Source organism: Columba livia, chromosome 1, assembly GCF_036013475.1.
Source record: "Columba livia isolate bColLiv1 breed racing homer chromosome 1, bColLiv1.pat.W.v2, whole genome shotgun sequence".
Taxonomy (NCBI): domain Eukaryota; kingdom Metazoa; phylum Chordata; class Aves; order Columbiformes; family Columbidae; genus Columba; species Columba livia.
Window position 1 is genome coordinate 1,738,321 of NC_088602.1, and position 13,522 is coordinate 1,751,842.

Consider the following 13,522-nt stretch of genomic DNA (forward strand, 5'->3'; position numbering starts at 1 on the left):
TTTTGGGTCCCCCCCATGGATATTGGGTCCCCCCCCATGGATTTCAGGTCCCCCCCATGGATATTGGGTCCCCCCCATGGATTTCGGGTTCCCCCCCATGGATTTCGGGTCCCCCCCCATGGAGTTTGGGTTTCCCCCCCATGGATTTCGGGTTCTCCTCATGGAGTTTGGGTCCCCCCCATGGATTTCAGGTCCCCCCCATGGATTTTGGGTCCCCCCCATGGAGTTTGGGTGGATATCGGGTCCCCCCCATGGATTTCGGGTCTCCCCACCCACCCAGAGGCCGTTCCTCACTATTTATTGTGCCGTCGCCGTTGTCACCTCAGAGCACCCCATGGGGACACAGTGACGTGTGTGTGTGTCCCCCCCCTCCCCCGTTATTTTTGGGTAAAGCTGTTGGGCAACGTGGTACTTTTAAATTTTATTTTTCTTTCTTTTTTCCTTTCTATTTTTTTGTAAAGTGGTTTCTTTGTACTTGGTCACGGGTACCTTGCTCCTTCGGTTTCTCCACCGTTATCTGTGATGTTTCCGTGTTCTGTCAAATAAATTATTCTAGTTTATTAAACTCAGAAAAAAAGGAAAAAAAATATATATATATAAAATATATATGGACAATTATTGGTTTTGCTGACGCAAAACAGGGGTTTATGTGGCATCTGATGGTGCTTTGGGGGGAGTACAGAGGGTTGTGACCCCCCCTTTCTGTTGCTTTCAACCCCAAAAATCAAACCCAGACTGATAAGAACAGATTAATTTGTTGCAGCGTCTCACGGTCCTGCTGCTCTGCTAAATTGATTTATTAATGATTAATTAAGGCTCCCAGTAGCTGCTGCCTGAGCCGAGCTCGGCGCTGGGACCCCCAGTTGGTCTCTGGTCTGTATGTACCTTGGTTTCCCGCCCAAAAAGCCTCTCTTACCTGGCTGTTTGGCCACCGAAGATGCCAGTTTGGCTTGTGTCATCCCAATGGGTGTGTTTGCAGCCTGTGAGCTTTGAACTGTTGGACAAAACACACAGATCGATGCTGAAATGTTGGAGGATGTGAACTAAACCTCCATTGCTGGGGGCGGTTTTGGGCCCCTCAGCTCAGGGCTCAAAATGGCGGCACCAGGGGCAGCAAAATCACCTCAGACACAAAATGGCGGCACCAGGGGCAGCAAAATCGCCTCAGACACAAAATGGTGGCACCAAGGGCAACAGAGTCACATCAGGGCTCAAAACGGTGGCCAGAGGGTGGTGGGATTACCTCACAAGAACGGCCTTGAGGTGCTGGAGCGAGTGGAGAGAAGGGAACGGAGCTGGTGAGGGGCTGGAGCACAAGTGTGATGGAGCGGCTGAGGGACCTGGGGGGTTCAGCTGGAGAACAGGAGCTGAGGGGAGACCTTCTGATCTCTGAACTGCCTGAAAGGAGCTTGGAGCCAGGGGGGTCGGGCTCTGCTCCCCAGGAACAAGCGCCAGGAGCAGAGGAAACGGCCTCAAGTTGCGCCAGGGGAGGTTGAGGTTGGATGTGGGAACAATTTCTTCCCCAAAGGGCTGTGGGGCATTGGAACAGGCTGCCCAGGGCAGTGCTGGAGTCACCATCCCTGGAGGGCTGGACAGACGGACAGGAGGTTCTCAGGACATGGGGCAGTGCCAGGGGTGGAGGAAGGGTTGGACTTGATGATCTTGAGGTTCTCTCCCAACCAAAATGGTTCTATGATTCTTTGGTGTCTTCATTCACGAGTATATCAAACCCCTCAGGGCACAACTTAAACCATCAGCTCCGAGAAGTTCCTCAGCAGGATGCAGACTGGATATCGCTCGTTTAACAAATATCTTATCGTGCACACCGGGTACTGTGCGGCTTTGCATTTAATTTCCTAAATCACGCCCGGGCCTGCTGTTTGTAACAGGAGCCTTGAGCTCCGGGTCCTCAGCACAGGACACACATGGAGCTGCTGGAGAGGGGCCAGAGGAGCCCCAGGAATGATGCGAGGCTGGAACAGCTCTGCTGGGGGACAGGCTGAGAGAGTTGGGGTGTTCAGCTGGAGAACAGAAGCTCCAGGGAGACCTTAGTGCGGCCTTTCTGGACTGAAAAGGGGCCGATAGGAAAGATGGGAACAGACTTTTGAGCAGGGCCTGTTGTGACAGGACAAGGGGTGATGGTTTTAAACTAAAGGAGGGAGATTGAGGCTGGATATAAGGAATTGTTGGCCCTGAGGGTGGTGAGAGCCTGGCCCAGGTTGGCCAGAGAGGTGGTAGATGAACCATCCCTGGAGACATCCCAGGCCAGGCTGGACGGGGCTCTGAGCACCCTGAGCTGGTGAAGATGTCCCTGCTCATGGCAGGGGGGGCACCGGGGGAGCTGGAAGGTCCTTCAACACGCATTATTCTGTTCTGTTATTTCCTGACAGCGCTGTCAGCAGCAGCGCTGCAACCACCAGCCTCTGGTGTGGCATAAAAGACTGGCATTACATTTTTAACTCTGCCCCCACAGTCTGTTTGGGCACAGGAGAGTGAATCACAGACTCACTTTGGTTGGAAGAGACCCTGGAGATCATGGGATCCAACCTGCTCTCGCTGCAGCTCCCGGCGTTGCCGCAGCTCAGAGCCGCGCACTGCAGAATGAACCCCCAAATTGTTCTTGGTTTGAAATCGTGTCTTCCCAGCAAGGGGCTGAGGAGGAACCAGGCAGAGCAGTGAGGATGGACACCCCAAAACCCCCCAGTTTCTCCTCGGAATGACACAGAGATGCCCGCGCATTGCAGGAGGTTCAAGTTCACGGCCAAGCTGCCCTGGTGGGTGTCCCAGGAGGATGGAGACGTGGAGCAGCATCGGGGCTGGACCACGCTGCTCCACATCCCTCCTGCGACCAGGAGGAGCCAGGATGGGGGGATGAGCCAAAAATCACCGATTTCTGAGCCTGAATTGAGGGACAGCCCCGCGGGGACGGCCCAGACCCCTCCCAACCTTCCCCACCAAGGGCAAACCCGGCTCCAGCAAAGCCGAGGTCGCCCCAGTCACAAACTGGACCCTGATCAGATGTTCCCATGTTAACAGAAGGTCCGTGTGGTGCAATTCCGGGAGCAACGTCCTCACCGCCAGTTCTCCATCGTCACCTTTAAAGGACATTCCCCCTTCTGTGTATCAGCCCCGTGTCCAGCAGCTGCAAGAACTTACTATTTCGGACATTTCCCGTCCCCTGTCAAAGCCGGTTCGAGCCGGCCAAGGCGGCTTAAAGTTATTTCGGGGAAAAAAAAGGGAAGTTTGGATGTGTACAAACTGCTGTTGCTCAAGTGCTGTATCTCTAGGAAGCCAAGCGAATTTCCTTCCCTGTCCCCTCTGTGCTGATGTGGGACGGGGTCAGGATAATGGAAGATCACCAGAGTGGATCACACAGGATCCCAGGGGGTTTGAATGTCTCAGAGCAGGAGACTCCACACCCGCTCTGGGCAGCCTGGGCCAGGCTCTGGCACCTCCCAGCACACAAGGTTCTGCTCATGTTCAGATGGAGCCTCCTGTGTTTCAGTCTGTGCCCGTTGCCCCTCACCCTGGCGTTGGGCACCACTGAACAGAGTCTGGTCCATCCTCTGACACCCACCCTGAGATATTGATCCATTGATCACATCCCTCTCAGCTTCTCTTCTCCAGCTCAACAGCCCCAGCTCTCTCAGTGTCTCCTCATCACAAAGATGCTCCAGACCCCTCAGCATCTTCGTGTCCCTCCCTGGACTCTCTCCAGTGATTCCTTGTCCTTAAACTGGACCCAGTTCTGCAGATGTGGCCTCACCAGGGCAGAGCAGAGGGGGACAACAACCTCCCTTGACCTCCTGGTCACTCTTGCTCACACAACCCAGGTACCGTTGGCCTCTTGGCCACAGGGCACATTGGTGGCTCATGGTCACCCTGTTGTCACAACTCCCAGGTCCTTCTCCAAAAGCTGCTTCCCAGCAGCTCAACCCCAACCTGTGCTGGTGCTGGGGGTGGTTCCTCCCCAGGGACAGGACCCTGCACCGGCTTTGGTTGCATTTCATAGAATCACAGAATCATTTTGGTTGGAAAAGCCCCTCGAGATCATGGAGTCCAACCATAACCCAGCCCTGGCACTGCCCCATGTCCTGAGAACCTCACCTCTGCATCTGGATGACACAGAGCTGTGGCTTTGACAGGTGACAGAGCATCCATTGCCACATCCCCCCACCGGGGGGGATAAGTTTAGGGTGTGGAATGGAAGAGCTTCTGCTGGGAGGAGACCTGGGAGGTGATGAACAGCGTGGAGCTTCCCCGTGGTGTTGTTATCGTGTGGAACAGAGGAGGATTCAGCCTCAGCACACACAGGCAAAGAGCTGTTGCCATGAGACAGCGCAGATCAGCTCAGCACATCCCAGTGCCGGCCTCCCAAAGGACAACGTGCACCCCAGTGCCCCATCTTCCCTCTCCTCAACCCCGCTCACACCTCAGTGTACACCCAGGAAAACGGGGAGCGCTTTGCATCCGTCCTCTGCGTTCCCATCCCAGAAATAAGCCTGAGAAGGAGCTTGAGAGTGCGAGGGGACAGCAAATCACAGAAGGGTTTGGGTGGGAAGGGACACTGAGTCCATGAGCAGGGACATCTGCACCAGCTCAGGTTGCTCAGAGCCCCGTCCAGCCTGGCCTGGGATGTCTCCAGGGATGGTTCATCCACCACCTCTCTGGCCAACCTGGGCCAGGCTCTCACCACCCTCAGGGCAACAATTTCTTCCTCATGTCTGGCCTGAATCTCCCTCCTTTAGTTTAAAACCATCACCCCTTGTCCTGTCACAACAGGCCCTGCTCAAAAGTCTGTCCCCATCTTTCTCATCGGCCCCTTTTAAGTACAGAAAGGTCACAATAATAATCATTGAATCATTTTGGTTGGAAAAGCCCCTCAAGATCATCGAGTCCAACCATAACCCATCCCTGTCCCTGCCCCATGTCCTCTGTCCAGCCCTCCAGGGCTGGTGACTCCAGCACTGCCCTGGGCAGCCTGTTCCAATGCCCCACAGCCCTTTGGGGAAGAAATTGTTCCCACATCCAACCTCAACCTCCCCTGGCGCAACTTGAGGCCGATTCCTCTGCTCCTGGCGCTTGTTCCTGGGGAGCAGAGCCCGACCCCCCTGGCTCCAAGCTCCTTTCAGGCAGTTCAGAGATCAGAAGGTCTCCCCTCAGCTCCTGTTCTCCCACCCTCCAAGATGCATCCTGGCTGCTCCCGCACAAGAACCCCCAGTGCCAGAACAAACCAGGGTCTCCCCACTTTGCAGGTGACACCCCCTCCCTTGCCCCGCTGCCACCCTCTCTCCACTCCCTCCTCCACAAAACACACTCGTTTTAAATATTGGAAATAACGAGCAGACAGTTTTCATTCCCCCAAGTAACACCTTGGTAACAGCGTAGGCGTTGCAGGAGTCATCGCCTGCTTTCCTCGGGCCCAGGAAATCACATTAGCTTGATCAAATTTAAACTTTCGGCTGGTGGGAAAAGAGCCAAAAGATACCAAGGTCCTTTTTTCTCGAGCGGGCGCTCTGCAGTTGGGGGAGGGTAAAGCTGCCAACAGGCCGGGGCTGAAAATGTCGTTCCTGTTCCTTTTTGCAAGGCTGCGACTTCCTGAGCGGTGGCGGCTCCTCGTGACACGCACACGAGTGACGCGATGTCCCCACCCCGCGGGGCGCGCGTCCTTCCCCTCGGCGCTCGGGGCCTGGAAAACAGCGGGTTAAAAAGGCCACAGAACAGCCCGTTTCCTCAAACGGCGCTCGCGCTTTTTTCGGCTGTTTCCTTCTGAGAATGCAGCGCGGACATGACACGGGTCCGCGATAAAATGACATCAGGATGTTCTCTGCTAGCAGATGCAAACAGTCCGCGCTGTCATTTGAAAGACGGGACACAGAAGTAACACAATCAAAGATGTATAGACACTTTACAGCCAGTTCTGTTCGCTACAAGTGTCTCAAAGCAGCATCCGCGCGCAAACAGGCGCCGCGCAGCCCACGCAAACAAGAACATTAACAGGAAACGCGCCACGTCCCAGCGAAAGTATCACCTACCCACGCTTCCCTCAGGGCCGAACCCACTCCCAGACGTGCAGGGAACCGTCGCTCGCCGCTGACAATACGGTTCTGGGTTTCTGCGGGTGCCACGCGTGCGTTGTCACCAGGGACGGGCCGTCGCCGCTGTCCGCTCCGCCCAACGCGTGGCCTTTGTGGATAAATATCGGCTCGGCTTCCCGGCCGGAGCTGTCCCAGCGCTGCGTGTCGTACACGTGCACGGTGCCATCGAAACCTTCAATAAAAGGGAATCGGGGAGGCCGCACTATTATTGTTTTGCTCTAGTCCTATCGAGCTCAAGCTCCTCTCCTGGCAAAACACAGAAACAAGGACGATGGCCCAGAGTGACAACCTGTGACAGCGGAGCTTCCAAGCCTCCGAGGAGCTTGTCTGGAACAGGCCAGACCCAAAAAGCCTGAAAATTTCCCGGTTTGAATGTGCAAAGCTCTGGCCAAGAGGCAGCTTTGCTGTCTTACCAGCGTGGTATCGCTGGCTCTATCAGGGCCAAGAATGTGGGGTTTTTGTTCTCCCAGGAGGGAAGCGGGAGCCCCCCCAGAACCCATTGGAGATGATTAGCTCATGTCTCTGCTCTAAATAATTGGGGTGTTTAGAGTGGGGTGAATTGGAGAGAAATACAGAGCAAAAGATCATCCAGAAAAAGAGATCTCTGCCCAAAAGCACGTACCTGAGACAGCAAGGCAGCCCTGCAGCGCAGGAGCCCAGGAGACGCGCAGGAACTCCGCGCCCGAGCTGGGACGAGGAAATCGGCATTTCACCCAAGCCAAGGACTCCGAGGTTTTCCTTACGTCCGTCAGGCTGAGGTGCCCCCCGCTCGAGACACGGGCGACGGGCCGGGAGCCGGGATCGGAGCCCTGAGCTGCGACCCCCATGCGCCAGCGCTCGCCACACGGCGCCCAGGGCACGGACGCGGCCTCCAAGGGAGCCTGAGCCTGCCGAACGTCGGCCAGGGAGAGCTGGCCCTCGGCACAGCACAGCAGCGCCGTGTTCCTGTCCAGGAACGCCACGTCGCTGAGCTCCTCGCTGGTTCTGGATGCTGGGAAGAAATAGAGGCGCAGATTTCAGACAGCACAAAGAGTGTTTGAGTGATTCCCCTCCCAAGAAAGGCCTTGAGGTGCTGGAGCGAGTGGAGAGAAGGGAATGGAGCTGGTGAGGGGCTGGAGCACAAGTGTGATGGAGCGGCTGAGGGACCTGGGGGGTTCAGCTGGAGAACAGGAGCTGAGGGGAGACCTTCTGATCTCTGAACTGCCTGAAAGGAGCTTGGAGCCAGGGGGGGTCGGGCTCTGCTCCCCAGGAACAAGCGCCAGGAGCAGAGGAAACGGCCTCAAGTTGCGCCAGGGGAGGTTGAGGTTGGATGTGGGAACAATTTCTTCCCCAAAGGGCTGTGGGGCATTGGAACAGGCTGCCCAGGGCAGTGCTGGAGTCACCAGCCCTGGAGGGCTGGACAGACGGACATGAGGTTCTCAGGACATGGGGCAGGGACAGGGATGGGAAATGGTTGGATTTGATGATCTTAAACGTCTTTTCCAACTGAAATGTTTCTGTGATTTTGCTCACTCGGGGATGAGGCGTGTGGGGACTGAATCGCACTGTGTAGGTGAAGGCAGCTGGTCTCCAGGATCCCCAACAAACCAGGCCTGGACTAAGCTCCTCGAGGTAAGGCAGGGCTGGTTTAACAAGGTTTAACAACCCTCCTCCCACCCTCACGGACCGATCACCGACTAACACACAGCTTGCTCAGAAGTTGATGTTGATTCCAATGACCCCAATGGGCCATCACCTCCCTCGCTTGGGACAACACGCGCAACAAACCCTCTGCAAACCCGTCTCTTTGCACTGAAACCATCCACCGTGCTCTCGTAGGGCACAAATTTGGTGCGGAAGCTTGAGAAATCACCATCAGGGGGGCAGCAAGAAGCTGGAGATGGACCAGAGCATTGTGGCCTCTTTCCTCAAGTCTTTCTGCAAATACCTTTATACCTTTGGCACATGTCAAAGAAGACACCCAGTAAATATTCATCGCTTGAGGAATCACCTTTGGCTTTGCCCAAACGCCAGCTTTCCAAAACCAGACATTAGACTTGGCTTAAATACCTGCTGTGTAGACGTTTTTCCTCGATTCAACCTCCGTAACTCGGACGCTGTCGAGTCTCGAGCCGTGAAGGACCCACGGGGCTTTGGCCGAAATCGTTGCGATTTTAGCCCAAGGTTGGCCAGCGTCGTTTTCTGCAGCGATGGCACCGACGGGTTTAATGACATCTATTCGACAGAGAGGTGAGCAGTTGTAAAGCACATCAGGAGTCACGTAATCCACAAGATTAAGCCGTTTCACAGCCTCCTAAAGCTAAAAGCGACCTACTAAACCCATAAGAAACCCAATTATGACCAATCCCCCCACTCCAGAATAAACCCACTCTTTCCAAAACATCCAGCACATATCAACAACAAGCCATTTAAAAATCTAGCAGAACGCGCGGAAAGTTGCGAAGCAACATGTTTATTGTCAATTAAGAAGAATAAGGATGCTCGCGTTAACATTTTGCACTTCCTTTCTGGTGGTTTCGAAGTGTTTCACAACAGGAGACAAAGCAACTACACTCTTTTAGAAGCAGGCAGACGTGGGCTTGGAGAACTGAGGTGGTTCGTGATATATCGTGAAAGTTGATGTGTGAAGTGCTTTATTTCTAACGCTTGCAGTTATTAAGAGAATATTATGTCAACTATATGATTAGGGGTTTTTTTTTGGTATGAGTAAGAGCTCTTAAATAAGCGGAAAGCTGCTGACAGGTGTAAATCCACCACTGGAGCAGAGGAAACGGCCTCAAGTTGCGCCAGGGGAGGTTGAGGTTGGATTTAGGAACAATTTCTTGCCCAAAGGGCTGTGGGGCATTGGAACAGGCTGCCCAGGGCAGTGCTGGAGGGGTTGAAAATACACATAGATGAGGTTCTCAGGGACACGAGGCAGTGCCAGGGGTGGCTTTGATCATCTTAAAGGTCTTTTCCAACCTAAATGATTCTGTGATCCTGTCATTTTACACCCAGGGAGAAGGGGAAGTTGGAGGAGCCTGACGCAAGGACTGAATCGAGAAACTACTCGCGCTCAGAAACACGTTTCCTTACCCGAATCCTCCGCTGACACCTGCCAGACCCGCAGGGAGCTGTCGGGGGGGCCGCTCGTCACCAGCAAGCTGAGGAAACACACAAAAACCCCCCCAAAAAACTCTTCAGGAGCAGAGAACAACCCTTTTCTTCCCCCAATCCGATGAGCACGGCTGTGCTCCGCCACTCCCGCTGCATGGAGCAGAGATGGGGCTGCAAGGACCATAATCCCACAACTCCTCACAACAGGGCGCTTTACACAGCATTTAACACACAACGGCATTTAATTAGCACATTTTCCAAAAGCGCTAGACTAGGAACGTCGCAAAGAGCCCCGAAGCAGCAACAGGGGCTCGTGTAGGAGGGGAAAAGCGAAGGAGTGAAGTGAATCAGCCGGAGGGAAGCGTGTCGGCTTGGTCTACAACCCACAGCAGGAAACAAAAAACCTTCAGAACATGCGCACGCAGGGATGGAAAAGGCAGAGCTGGGAAGCTCCACATGCCCCGCCGCCCCAAAACGGGGTAGGGAGGGATCCCTGCTGAGTCAGCACCAACGCCAGCACCCCAAGGGTTCAAATTATCCAGCAGCGGCTTCGGTCTCCCTGCCAGCCCCCCCAAAAACACACCATTGCAGCTTTCGGTACGGCAACAGTGGGGTGCCCTGTGTTTTGCTGAGCACCCCGATAAACGGCTCCTCTGCAAAGAGCAGGATGGGGCTCTGGGATGAATGTTACATTTCACCGGCTGGTAAATCCTCACCCAGACTCACGCTGCTCTCGGAGCTGGTGGGATTGACCAGTTGGGTTGGGAAGAAGCAAAAGGAGCTTGATCGCAGTGGACAAGCCCCCTCGCCACCTCCTCGAAGGAAGATGCGCCAGGGGGTCAGTGGGACATGAGGCAAAGGTTCTTCCCCAGAGGTGCTGGACACTGAACAGGCTCCCAGGGAGGTGTCACGGCCCAACCTGACAGTGTTCAACAAGAGACTGGACACCGTCCTCAGACACACGGGTGACCTGTGGGGTTGTCACTGCAGGGACAGACGTTGGACTCCATGATCCTGTGGTCCCTTCCAGCTCAGGACATTCTGTGATTCCACAATCCTGTGGCCATACCTGGTGTCCGGAACGTGTTTCAGGCCGTACACCGGGCGGTTTGAAAATGCACCGCATTCCACCTTGAAATCTCTCTCTGGACACAGGCCCTGGAAATCAAGAGGCAAAATCATTTCTTCGCACTTAATGGTGCAGAACTTGGTGCGGTCAGTTATCACAGAAATAAAAGACAGAGAGACGAGACATGTTCTTGCTTGGGAAAGCTCGTGCTTGTCCAGAAACACCCACAATGCTCTTTACAACTGCCTGAAAGGAGCTTGGAGCCAGGGGGGTCGGGCTCTGCTCCCCAGGAACAAGCGCCAGGAGCAGAGGAAACGGCCTCAAGTTGCGCCAGGGGAGGTTGAGGTTGGATGTGGGAACAATTTCTTCCCCAAAGGGCTGTGGGGCATTGGAACAGGCTGCCCAGGGCAGTGCTGGAGTCACCAGCCCTGGAGGGCTGGACAGACAGACATGAGGTTCTCAGGACATGGGGCAGGGACAGGGGTGGAGAACGGCTGGACTCAATGATCTTGAGGGGCTTTCCCAACCAAAATGATTCTATGATCCTATGATTCTGTTATGGCAATCTATTTCTCAATTATGTCCAAAATTAATTTGTCACCTTCACGTGATTCAAAGATTATGGTTTTTCCTACGAGATAAGTCCATGACTCCCTTAATTGCACATTTATTTGTCCTCTCCAGGCTGGATTACTCAGCTCCTGAGCTCCTCGGGTCTCACTCATGGTCTGTAACAGCTGAACCTCTCACGGGCTGCAGCGAGGGCTGATGAGCGGTCTGAGCGTCCCTACCATGGACCAGGAGCAGAGGGAGGAGATCCCCTGGGATTAACTTTGAGCTTGTCCTGTGCAGGGACAGGAGCTGGACTCGATGATCCTTGTGGCTCCCTCCCAACTCAGGACATTCTGTGATTCTGCGATTTCAACAGGAGCTACAGGACTGAAGGATCACAAAACAGTTAAAGCAAAAACAACATACAGAGAAAGCTCCTGCCAAGAGCTCTGATGGGGCTTGTTGCCATCTGCGCACATCTGGCTCAGGAGCTCTCACTCACCCAGTGACCAAGCTCCGCTTTCTGCTTCAGTGTAGGCAGCACACACCCACGGGCCACCCTCGCTGCTCAGCAAGTCCCTTCTCCGTTCATCTGTGCATCCCCATCTGTCCTATTTCCCCAAAAAACACTGTAATTGACACATCTTGGAGGAGACTAAGAGACCTCATCGTGGCTACAGCTTCCGCACAAGGGGAGGAGGAAGCGGAGGTGTCGAACTCTTTAGTGACCGATGACAGAGCCCAGGGAACGGCAGAAGATGCACCAGGGGGTCAGTGGGACATGAGGCAAAGGTTCTTCCCCAGAGGTGCTGGACACTGAACAGGCTCCCAGGGAGGTGTCACAGCCCAACCTGACAGTGTTCAACAAGAGACTGGACACCGTCCTCAGACACACGGGTGACCTGTGGGGTTGTCACTGCAGGGACAGCAGTTGGAACCGATGATCTGTGGGTCCCTCCAGCTCAGGGCATCCTGTGATTCTGTGATGTGGAGGTGAAGTTTTCACAGCACAAGCTGCCCACAGAGCAGAGGGATTACAGGACTTGACTTCCAACTTGCGCCACATCACCCGGACAGCAGCCGGGTGAATTACGTGCTTTACCTTTCAACCAAACCTGCTGTAACTTGGCCAAGTCCTTGTCAGAGCAGCACAGACCAGGTAACAGCTTGTGAAGCCCAGCACAGCTCGGTCTCTGAAGACACGAGGCCACGGGGGACAGAGGGACCTGGTGCCACCCCGGCTGCGCCACCCACCTGTGTCTCCTTCGCCTGCAGCGTTGGCGGCGGGAGCAGCTGCAGGATCTCGTTCCCACCGGAGTCCTCATACCCGGCTACACAGACACCTTGGAGGTGGGGATGAAAGAACATGGACGTGGTGAAGGACACCCCACCCTCCCTGAGCCAGACCCCAGGTCCATCCCAAACCCTGCACCCAGCCCAGGGTGATACAGGGCCCGATGAGAAAGACGGGGACAGACTTTTGAGCAGGGTCTGTTGTGACAGGACAAGGGGTGACGGTTTAAACTAAAGGAGGGAGATTGAGGCTGGATATGAGGAATTGTTGCCCTGAGGGTGGTGAGAGCCTGGCCCAGGTTGGCCAGAGAGGTGGTAGATGAACCATCCCTGGAGACATCCCAGGCCAGGCTGGACGGGGCTCTGAGCAACCTGAGCTGGTGAAGATGTCCCTGCTCATGGCAGGGGGGGCACTGGGGGAGCTGGGAAGGTCCCTTCAACCCAAACTAGTCTGTGATTCTATGATTCTATGAACCCCGGTACAGCCCCAACCCCTCACCCCCACTCCTGGGGTCCCACCCTGCACCTCGGCCACCCCCGGTCTCCCTTCTCCCCCCCTCCCCGTGGTCATTTCCCATTTCCCCCGCCCCACACTCACGGTTCCCCCGGGCCCATTCGATGACGCGGGTGGGCGCCTGGAGCTCGAAGGTGTGAAGCTCCTCGTACCTGCGGGGAGGAGCGGGAGATCAGGGGGGCCCGGGGGGCGGCGATGGAGCCGGGGGGGAAGTGATGGGCCCGGGGGGGCGGCGATGGGGCGGGGGGGGAGCGATGGGGCCGGGGGGCAGCGATGGGGCCGAGGGGCAGCGATGGGGCCGGGGGGCAGCGATGGGGCCGAGGGGCAGCGATGGGGCCGGGGGGAGAGCGATGGGGCCGGGGGGCAGCGATGGGGCCGGGGGGCAGCGATGGGGCCGGGGGGCGAGCGATGGGGCCGGGGGGCAGCGATGGGGCCGGGGGGCAGCGATGGGGCCGGGGGGCGAGCGATGGGGCCGGGGGGCGGCGATGGGGCCCGCGGTTGCCTCACATTCGCAGTGACTGGATCAGCCATTCGTCCGCCGCCTCCTCCTCGCCGCCCGCCATCTCCATGGCAACACCGCCCGGCGCGCTCGTGACGTCACGCAGCGGCGCGCCCGTGTGACGCGTACGGGAGGCGGGGAGGGTCAAAAGAGGTGGGAAAGCGTTTGGGCGGCGCTGATTTAAAGGGGGAACAAAATCCTGGGGGTTGAGGGGGAAATTTGGGGTTTTCCGCTGGTTTCGGGCGCTGAGCAAGCGGCGGGGTCGCCCGGAGGAGCCGGGGAGGGGGATGTGGGTGTGCGGAAGGGGACCGGGCGCCTGGTGTAACAGACACACGGCGCTGCTTAGTGCGAACCGGTGTAACGGAGCGACAATGAATAACGAATCATCGAAAGGATAATAT

The 13,522-nt window shown here is 56.0% G+C and overlaps 1 protein-coding gene across 4 annotated transcripts; it reads right to left on the bottom strand.

Annotated features, from left to right (window-relative positions):
- Positions 1 to 396: 396 nt before the first annotated feature.
- Positions 397 to 13,290, bottom strand: WDR73 (WD repeat domain 73). Of its 4 annotated transcripts, XR_010469759.1 has the most exons (12): positions 13,130 to 13,290; positions 12,707 to 12,774; positions 12,070 to 12,158; positions 10,264 to 10,352; positions 9,174 to 9,241; positions 8,148 to 8,312; positions 6,721 to 7,089; positions 6,036 to 6,270; positions 5,373 to 5,689; positions 1,124 to 1,266; positions 917 to 994; positions 397 to 535 (listed from the first exon to the last, which is right to left on the bottom strand). XR_010469759.1 is itself a non-coding variant. In XM_065049719.1 (9 exons), the coding sequence occupies exons 1-8, from the start codon at positions 13,189 to 13,191 to the stop codon at positions 6,047 to 6,049; spliced, it is 1,134 nt and encodes a 377-aa protein (XP_064905791.1). In that variant the 5' UTR covers positions 13,192 to 13,290; the 3' UTR covers positions 5,330 to 5,689; positions 6,036 to 6,046. The 4 variants fall into 4 exon arrangements, 1 of the variants encoding a protein (XP_064905791.1); XR_010469760.1 differs by lacking the exon at positions 1,124 to 1,266; XR_010469761.1 differs by lacking the exons at positions 1,124 to 1,266; positions 5,373 to 5,689.
- Positions 13,291 to 13,522: the final 232 nt, after the last annotated feature.

What these genes read in the sequence shown, in the direction of transcription:
- WDR73 (XM_065049719.1), bottom strand. Translation starts at nt 13,191, where the DNA reads ATGGAGATGGCGGGCGGCGAGGAGGAGGCGGCGGACGAATGGCTGATC. An exon ending in TGCAGGCGAAGGAGACACAG is followed by an intron (nt 10,353 to 12,069) that starts GTGGGTGGCGCA and finishes CTTGATTTCCAG; the next exon opens with GGCCTGTGTCCAGAGAGAGA. An exon ending in GGTGTCAGCGGAGGATTCGG is followed by an intron (nt 8,313 to 9,173) that starts GTAAGGAAACGT and finishes TCTGTCGAATAG; the next exon opens with ATGTCATTAAACCCGTCGGT.